We start from the raw sequence: 10,011 nt of genomic DNA on the forward strand, positions 1-10,011 counted from the left end.
AGGCGGAATAATTGGTAATGATTGAACTATCGTTATTTTAAATAGGCGGAATAATTGGTAATGATTGAACTATCGGTACTTCTAGAAAAGACTAAGTAAACATTTATGCAATACCTACTTAATTTTAAAACATTTTTGACCAGTAAATTGAACATTTACAGTATCAAGATCGAATATACTTTACTTTTATTACAGTACTTTATCTTAATTTCATTTCAAATAATGACCTTTACAGGTGGGAAAGATAGCAGCAAACGGAAGAGAAGCAGCGAACAATCGGAAAAGAAGGCAAAAACTGAAAGCCGGAGTTACGAGAAAGAAGTTCGTGAAAAATTGAAAGCGAAATTGGTCGAAAATGATGTAGAATCATCAAAGTCCATTCGATCAACATTAGCATCGAAATCAACAAAATCCGATAAGTCCAAGGTACATTAGCTTGACTGATTTACCTGAATTGACCAGTTAAGAGCTACTAATCTTAAGTTGGAGTGTCCTTCGTTTTTCTGCTAAATCCTTTCTTAAGTACAATACATACTATTTTTGATGTCCTTTTTCAATGATTTCATGAATTTTCGTGAAAGAAATTTCTGTAATGAAGAATTTTTAATTTTTAATTTACCAATTTGCTAATTTAATTTACTTTGCTAATTTACTAAGTCGAAATCTACTCTTCCCACTCTATTTAAAACTATCGTTTTGGCATTATTCTTATCAACTCTAGCTATCATACATTCTTTCATTGCTACATTCTGGTCAATTTATAGACAAACCAAAAATCGGAAGAAAGTACGAAAAGTAAGACTGCACGTCCTCGTAAACATCATAATTCTGGAAGGAATGATTCACGAAGATTCAAAAAGCTTCGTAATGCTATGCATAAGAAAATCTACAACAACAAAATTGAACCAGGTTAGGCATCATTTTCAAAAAAAAAGAAATCATAAAATAATGCCAGATTTGAATATGATATACAAACGTGCAATAATAAAAACCACAAAATATTGATTTTAAAGTTTGACAAATCAATTTATTGAAGAGATGTTACTGCAGATGACGATTGAATGAAACATTGGAATGGCATGAATTAAATGAAGCCAATGGAATGAATTGCGCATGCACGCATTACCACCCACACATCCTCTCTAATTCGAAAATCGGATTGCTTTTATTTTTATTGTAATTGTCACCCTTATTATTCTTGCCTTATCACTTCAAATCACTATGGCTCTATTTCTAAAATTCTTAAATTTAATTTTCAAAAAGAAAAAAAGAAAACAAAGTATCTCAATGTGATGCATCACAAGGGAAGGGAATTAACGAAAGATTTGGCAAATGTTGAATGAATGAAAATTCCTTTCTTTTATTGAATAAAAAAATTTTGAATGCCAAAAGGTTTACTTTCTGGCTTCATTCCTTCTATTTTGTTCAAAATAAAAAAAAAAAATCATTTCTATTTTTCCTTCTTCCTTCTCATCTACCATTATGCTTTTTCCATTTTCAATTATTGATTGAAAACTTCTCAAATGAAACGTAAGTGAGGACGGAACTCATCAATTGGAAAGATTTTAATATAAGTAAGATTTAAGCGCTAAGAGGAAATGCATAAAAATGAAAAATGCATATTTTGAAGCTTTCAAGGCCAGAGGAAAGAATGCTACAATAGGGCTTTTGCATTCATGAATTGTTAATATAAATTCTTTCCTTCCTCATTCTTCAATTGTCACCATAATATGCAAGTCACAGATTTTAAAATGACTATAAATTAGATGGAAAAAGTTTTTGTAGTTGTGATGTTTTGTTTCTAAAGCGGGATGGGGCACTTGAATTTTAATTTCTCATATATCTCCGCATTCCTATTCATTGAATAAACTTTTCAAAGGGAATATACTTGCTTGTTACACAAAATTAAGGCTAAGTTCGAAGTGAACTTTCCATTGACTACTTGGATATGGCTCTTTCCAATTGTTGGCTTTCACATTACTTCTGCTAATTACTTTTAATTTTAGTAACTTGCAGTAAATGGACATAATGCGGTTTGAGATCGCAAAATTCATGATTTATAAGACCGGTTTTCAATATTATGCCATATCTTCTTAACTTTAATCATTGCTAAGTCATCCTCAGTTCCCCAGCCTGATAATCTATTCATGATCAGGTTTCCGGAGATAATAGTTTCTTTCATAAGAAAAAAAAACTTACTGTAGGTCGTTTTGCAGTAATCATTGGATTGTTGCAGATAACTATTGTGATAACAGTATTGATATGATTACATCGATTTGAAGCACAAATTGAATGTGAATTCAAAGCCACAATCAAATCCAAATTTTTTCCAAATCATAATCATCTCTCATACTCTCTTATTTGTTGCATATCAGCCTATGCAAATTTAACAATGGATCATTTCAAATCTACTAGTTGAATCGGAATTTATTCCTGGACTCAGAAGTGACCAAATATGATATTACGATGACACCGCAAAGTTCTATCCATTACCTTTCGATGTACCATGTCTTTTTGTTTTTTGATGTCTTTTCGATGCTGTATTAGTTTCTGATAAGGTTACTTCAATCTTAAATAAGTGAGTAATAGTTCTTATATCATTCTAATGATATGATTGTTATGTATCAAGATCTGCTGTCACAATGATATTAATCAAATGATTAAAGCAACAAAGATACTTAGAGTTAATCTGGCATACTATCAATTTTTTTTTTATAAGTTAAACAGATGATACATTGAGATGTTATAAAGCTAAAAAAGTTTCTGGTCTTTGCTTATTATTTGATAAAGTTGCCAAAGCCACAAATAATGTTAGTTTGAAATTTTTGTTTCAAACATTTTATTTACTTTTTCATTAAAATTTGTTAATTTTTATGTGCTTGCAAACTCAGTTTTCATTGCTAACAAATTCTATTTAAGTTACGAATGTCTCGAAATGATGAATAGATTGAATTGACAGGCAATAATTCAATGAGTAAATCGAACTAAAACTCTTCACTCTTTTATGATGAAATTCGAATTTAAAAAAAAAAAAAAATGAATATTTTTGATAGCTATTAGAGACATAAAAGTTCATTTTTCAATAAAAATGATGACAAAATTAAATCTTCTTTTTTTCAATTTTCAACTTGAAATTTTTTTTTCCTTTCTTCCTTCTTTACATTTCATTCCTTTTTACAAAAAATCATTTGTTATCAGCTCAGATATGTTTGTTTAGACATATCATTTTTTATTAAAATCTGTGTTAATAACCATCTTTGCAAAAAAAAAAAACAAACTGCTTAAAATATCAAACAGACAAGAATAGACAAAATTATATTTGAATAAAAAACCTTCTTGTTTTGCACTCATATTAATAGGAACATCTGAATTTCATTTCAATTTATTCTATCCCATTCCTGTTATCTTTTTGATTTGATGGAATCAAATAAAATTATGGGATCATTTAATGAAGAATGAATACAACATATTTCAACTTCTTGTACATCATATTTCAATTTCTTGCTTCTTTCTCCAAAATAGTGAAAAGTTGAATTCTTGTGATGACGATATGTAAATTTAGCTAATTACAGTAATTGGACCAACTTCTATACATATTTTGAGACATTTTTTTTCTTGCTAATTTCAAAAACAAACTTCTTATTCGAATTATTTTTATAGTATTTAATCATTGATTATATACCAGAAATCATTCGATTGGTTGTGATTATTTGTGTTTGGTTTATTTTGCAATCGCTTAATATGACAAGTAATGTAAGCTATGATATTTTAACCTGTAATATCATATAGGATTTAGTGATTTGCTCATTTTCAATTCTAAACATTGGAAGCTTTCCTTTGTTTTTATTTCAAATGAAGGGAAAGAGATAGTTAATAGAAGAGGTACCATATGGAAGAATCAAATTTGTGGGTAAATAATTCTCGAACAGTTAATTCATATTTATCGCATTGAATTTTTAATTAAACGAAATTCGGCTATTCGATAATAAGCTTAGTGCTTATTTTATTTAAACATGACATTAACATTCATATCATCATCAGGTACATCCCACTGTACTGACTTTCGTTAACAAAGTGCTAAAGGTACTTTCAAACTTTCAATGTTGCATATGCATGGAAGGAAGTCCTTCTGTCCTTCTGTCCTTCTTATCTTCAAGATCTGTCCTATTTGACTTTCAAGAACTAATTACTATCCTATCTTGGTTTCAAAATGAAGGAGCAGATTTCGATTACTAATTAATAAGCAACGTTTTCAAGTTTATGTCTATTGCTATCAATAACATAGCAAAAATCAATAGTAATTAAACGAAAAGAGCTTTGTTAAATGATTACAGATCATTATGAATTTGAGGAAAATTGAAGATATTTAGTTTCATAAAAGTAATTGCATTTTTATACTTTCCTAAAATTTATCACTTTTATTAAATAAATTCTCAAATAAATATTACATTACGTATCATTTTGATACTCATTACTTTACTCTTTCCATTGATAATTTTTATCTCATCATGCAAATGATTTTAGATCTTGAGTAAAAAATAAAATTTGAATGGGTTCTTTTTTTTCAAAAAAAATAAATTCAGAATAACAGATAACAAAAGCTTTGTAAGATGAAAAGGCAATGAGATTAGTGACTCAAACTTTGGAATTCAAAATAACCAACTAAGAGGAATAATTCTAATTTTCCCACAACTACACGAGACGAGAAACTGTCGAAAAACTATTCAGTCTTAATCAGTCCCTATGTAGTCGATCAGATTTTGAAGAAAAATGGGAAGGTGGAAAAAAAATGAATTTTTCACAAGATTATGCTAATTTTGGAGTTTTCTTATCTTATACAACCACAAAAATAATTTTTAAATCAAATGAAAATGAATCTTTGAAGCAACTTTTTTAAGCTAAATTTGCACTAAACGGTCACTACTTGATAGTTAACTGTCACAATAAGTTTCTATAATTTAACCAAATATTTTATGCTAGGAAGTGTCCACACAAACGGTCACTATTTGATAGTTAACTGTCACAATAAGTTTCTATAATTTAACCAAATATTTTATGCTAGGAAATATCCACACAAATGGATAGGATTAATTGAAAATTACAAAGCTAGTATTTGGCTAGTATTGGCTAAAAAAAAAGGTCAATTATTCATTTTGATAATATCTGATAATACAACTGATAATACAACACTACCTTAGCCGCTTAACTTTTTCCTTTTTCAGCAACAATTTTTTCAATTATCTCTACAATTTCTTGTAGAAAAAAAAGTGTTTTTTACAAATAGAAAATAAATTTCAATGCCGCAGAAGCAATCAAATTTATTTCTAATCAGTAAAAATGTGTTCATTCTATTTATGATTCCTATTTAAGCCTAATTATAGTAACTTGAAATTTATCCAACAATACCAATAATGCTAAATAATATGTTTATCAATTGCAAATAAACCACTGTTACGGAATATATTTGGTGACATTTGCAATTCAGGTGACATGTCAGCATACATCTAATGCAATCGCTCTGTGGACAGTAATTTTGTTGGTTGTGCCAAACATTTTTCATTGTATTTCAATCCTGTTATTAATACTCATTTCACTACATGTGAGACTGTTCAAGAATATCACTGAAGAAATTGTCAGCAAGTTGGTGACATTTTGAAACACATTTATAATTAATGCCTTGTTATTCGCAGATGACCAACTGCAACTTAATTTCGTGAATGGTTCGATTATGCAAAAAAAAAAAAAAAAACATTTAAAACATTTTAAACTGATATAAATTTTATAAATTTCTCAAACAAGGATATGGTATTGAACTGATTAAAAGGGCGATTTAAACGGAAGGCGAAACAGAGCTAACTTAAGCCATCCCTTTCTTATAGATTTTTTCCGATCACTTCATATGATAATTATTGTTATGATAATTAACTGAATAACAAAAACGTAAAAATAGTTATTGCATGCTTATAAAGTCGATTTTTCCAGCACGAATTGGTTAGCTCGAACAGCACGACGTGTTAGTTTTGGACCAAGGGCAAAAGTAGCACTTCTGGATTATACCTTGCATGTTCCGGAAATAAAGAAGAATATCCGGATTATTCCACTCCCTCCAGTTCATCATCAAGCATTTCAAGCATCTATTGATTATGCCACGGTCAGAATTGACAATTAATCATTTAAATAGAATATTTAAAAAAAAAAAGAAAGCTATATATCTTTGTTCACAAATTCATACATTTTATCAATAAAATGCTCATATAATTAATAAAATTCATAACGAATATTATAATATTATCAAATGAATTACAACGATTCATTTGCATATTCAATTTATTTTTGCATCATTTGGTTTCTTTTCATATATGAATGAAAAGATTTATTAAAAAAATGAACAACAATCAATAATCAATGTTAATTGTCTTGATTTCACATTATTAATTAAACATGTATGGAGGATGATGTTTGAAATGGTATTCGATTTGGAAATGTTACTTTATAATTTGTTGGAATCGAATGTCGTATACTAATTTGTAGCAATTTGCATACATAGCATGCAACTAGCATTGAACAGCATAATAGAACAATCAGAAATGATCCAAGCATTATCAATCTAAAATGATAAGAACTTGGCTGATAACAACGATATGCCAAGTAATTTGTTTTGGAAACTAAAAGAAATAACTTTCTAAATGATAAGATTAAAACTAAATGAAGAATTTTTTGTAACCAAAAAAAAAAAAGAAGAAGAGCTTGGATCGAACCGGAAGTTTTAAGAATTTCCTTTTTCCTGATTTGAACTGGAAAATACTCCACTCTCCGTAACAAACCTCATTATGTCACATTAATAAATTTTCTTTTCAATACTTTCCGTCCTTTTCATCTAAAGAAAATACTCAAAATTTAATTCGAAACGTTTAGACTTTGTACAAATCTGAAAAAGAAATGAAAGTAATCACTTACGATAGGAAACGACTATCTATTGGTAAACATACATATTTGTTTGTAAGACCATTACAGAAATCAGCATGAATACATTGCCATCCAATACAACTTTTCAAACCTTAAATTTTGATAATTATTTTAGAATAACTTTGAACGAAGATATTATGACTTGTGGAAGATGTTTATGGTATAAATTCTTATAGGATTAACTTGGTGTTAATTTATAAAATTGTTTTTTCAAATCATAATTTTAATAAGATTTAAATAGCAAAGGGAAGGAATAAAATGAGCTCATACAAGCTTCCAAGTTATCGAAGCATACTGCCATTTCATCAAAAATCTTATGAACCAGCAACGTGTTCCTCTATCCTGTAACTTATTACTTCATCGGATACTCTTTTTAATAAAGTTCAATTCCTTCACGTAACATTTAAATGTAAATGTGACATAATAAATTCTTAATTTCAGTTCGTTCAGTTTCAGTTATATGAAACATAATTGAATTGCCGATGACATTGCAATGTTTCAGAAAGAGTTAGGAGTTTTAAGATAGTACATAATCTCACGATAACTGATAATTCCATTTACAAGTATCGTATATCGTCTTGGTTGGAGTGAGATATGAAGTACTATTTCAGGGAATAAAGAAGCCATTGTAAGTTTATGGTTGATTTAAACAAAAAAAAAAAAATTAAGAATTAATTCATAAATTGATCGAAATTTGTTAAAGTGATGATACATAAGTTGACAACACATGACAATATGATGAAATCAAGTGTTACGGGAAAAGTACGAGTAAAATGAGTGATAATGAAATGGAAGAAGGACAAGAAGAAGAAAACAAAGGAAATAGTTTTGCGAATTCGCCTAAATGGGAGCAACCGTTTGCACTTCACTTCATTTTTGTCACATCACTCCTTTTTTTTTATTTTTTTCTTTTGAAATGTTTTTAATAAATAACAATTTATGAAAAATTCTTCAAAAGTTAGCATTTTTCGTTGAGCATTTAAAATAGAAATATTAAACGTTCAAAAAGAAGGAAAAATCTTTGTCACATGTCTAGGAAAGCGTCCCTAATCTCACATCCTGAATCTTGTCACCATATTCTAGTCTATCGATTAAGATAGAATCGAAGTATATTTACCCAAGCCAATCTATTAAGAAAATGAAACTACTGCTTTCATTCCTTCCATCACTAGCATCTTCTACGCTATCAACAACGATCAGATCTAAAATTCTTACCTCTGGAAGCATAACTACATCTATCATACCCCATCATGAAAGTATACAAACACATAATGCTTCGGAAGTAAACTACTTTTACTAGCTTTTGGGCAATAGCTGCTTACAGTATCATTTGTTACATCTGAAGAGAATTTCGTCTTCTCTTGTTATTGGTTTTATAAGTTGCAGTAGAAGTTTCAGTGGGAAGAAATGATTCTGTTTAAGGGAAAAAGATATATAAGTTTAAGCTTAATATATGACTAATGAATGGCCTATGAATTGAGCCGAAGGTTCCATTAATTAGCCTCTTGGTAGCATGCGTTATTTGTAAATGTATTCTCATTAATTATATGCACGAGCAGTAAATTAAACTTTACCTTACCTAGAAAGGAGAATTAAGTGATCATGAGTAAGGCATCTGATGAGTACTATCAATTCAGGCTAATTTCATTGTCTCGTTGATTGAACACGCTATCACTCGTTGCTGTTGTCATTGTCATAATAAATGATGACTTCGAAGACAGACGAGAATTTCTCGACAATTTCAACGACAAACTTCCATTTCACTCTTTTCTGCTGTTTGAAATGCTTTCATCACTATGTGTTCAGATTTGATACATTCCTTCTAGAAGGATTGCATTGTTTTAGTCATCAATTGTATACTTTAGTGGCTTTTAGTAAAAAATAAAAATGAATGGATCTCCTCAAAAGGAATCAAATGACAATATTATCGCTAGCAGATAAACATACATTTCATTGCTCTATTAATTTTTTAGAATTTCACTAAACTGGACATCATATAGGAGAAAGTGCTCATCAGATGACAACGATTACTCTTTTCGTCGTATAAAACATTCCTTTTTCTTTTTTATACTGGATAGCTTTAATACTGTAAGAATGATTAATCACACTTTCCCGTCTTTTTAATTTATTGTCGGGAAAAAGTGAAGTACTTTTAAATATCTGAATGTAGATATAACATTATCCATATAATGTATAAAAGTTGTTTAATTTGAATATTTTACATAAGTGATTCATTCCACAAAAACAACAATAATAATACTTTGAAAGTGATGAATCATTTATTCAACTTTTACCCGTGAACTAAATTCTGATCTATCTGCTATTGATTTATTATTCAAATTTAACTGTAATGTCTGGATTGTAGCAACAAAGCTTACAGTGTTCTTTGTTGAATAAACAAGCTTATATTCCCATGCAAATTATTGTAGCAAACAAAGCTTCTTCGATTGTAACTTTATTGCAATTTATTGGAAATCCATTAGAAGATAATATGTACATTGTAGGAACGTTCCCCTCATATAAACAGGTAAGTCAATCACCTGGGGCCAGTCCCAATCTTCCCAAACATTTTTACGAGAATCTACAGATGAATCCTGTAAACGATTCTACCTGTGTTATTCGACGACACTTATTTTACCTTAAAGAAAAGAAAAGTAAGTATTCCCAAACCAACAAACCTTCCACATAACCACTTGTCGGTACCAATCAATACATAGTGAGGACTTCTTCGACAAAAACCAACTTCCACGAAATCTGTTGTATTATTGTAATTACGAATAATCTCATTATTATATTAATATTACTGAATAATCTAAAATAATTAGCTGGAACTTTTAAGGTGAAGGCTTTTAGTAGTCATCAAAAGACTGTCACCAAAAATGAACTTCCTAATATGAGTGAATTTGGAAAAGAAAGAAAGAACCAGTTTTTAAAGAAGAAATACCTATTCCTGTAATGTTTATGAACAATTTCTTTAATGTTGTTATTTATTTGTAAAGCTTTCTTCTAGAGGACATTTACTGCTTTAACATCTCTCTCTCTCTC

General features: G+C 29.2%; 3 protein-coding genes across 3 annotated transcripts; all 3 read left to right on the forward strand.

Annotated features, from left to right (window-relative positions):
- Positions 1 to 222: 222 nt before the first annotated feature.
- Positions 223 to 1,111, forward strand: LOAG_09646 (hypothetical protein; the record flags this gene model as incomplete). The annotated part of the gene is made up of 3 exons (XM_020447986.1): positions 223 to 426; positions 765 to 909; positions 1,051 to 1,111. 3 exons carry the CDS (start codon positions 223 to 225, stop codon positions 1,059 to 1,061), a joined length of 360 nt encoding a protein of 119 aa, XP_020301834.1. The 3' UTR covers positions 1,062 to 1,111.
- A 2,630-nt stretch (positions 1,112 to 3,741) lies between these two features.
- Positions 3,742 to 6,169, forward strand: LOAG_09647 (hypothetical protein; the record flags this gene model as incomplete). The annotated part of the gene is made up of 3 exons (XM_003145174.1): positions 3,742 to 3,753; positions 5,486 to 5,640; positions 5,983 to 6,169. 3 exons carry the CDS (start codon positions 3,742 to 3,744, stop codon positions 6,167 to 6,169), a joined length of 354 nt encoding a protein of 117 aa, XP_003145222.1.
- A 1,570-nt stretch (positions 6,170 to 7,739) lies between these two features.
- LOAG_09648 (hypothetical protein) lies at positions 7,740 to 8,266 on the forward strand (the record flags this gene model as incomplete). Its single annotated transcript, XM_003145175.1, has 2 exons — positions 7,740 to 7,822; positions 8,050 to 8,266. The coding sequence occupies 2 exons, from the start codon at positions 7,740 to 7,742 to the stop codon at positions 8,264 to 8,266; spliced, it is 300 nt and encodes a 99-aa protein (XP_003145223.1).
- Between the last annotated feature and the right edge of the window lie 1,745 nt (positions 8,267 to 10,011).

The sequence above is a fragment of the Loa loa genome (assembly GCF_000183805.2).
Source record: "Loa loa unplaced genomic scaffold supercont3.2, whole genome shotgun sequence".
NCBI lineage: Eukaryota > Metazoa > Nematoda > Chromadorea > Rhabditida > Onchocercidae > Loa > Loa loa.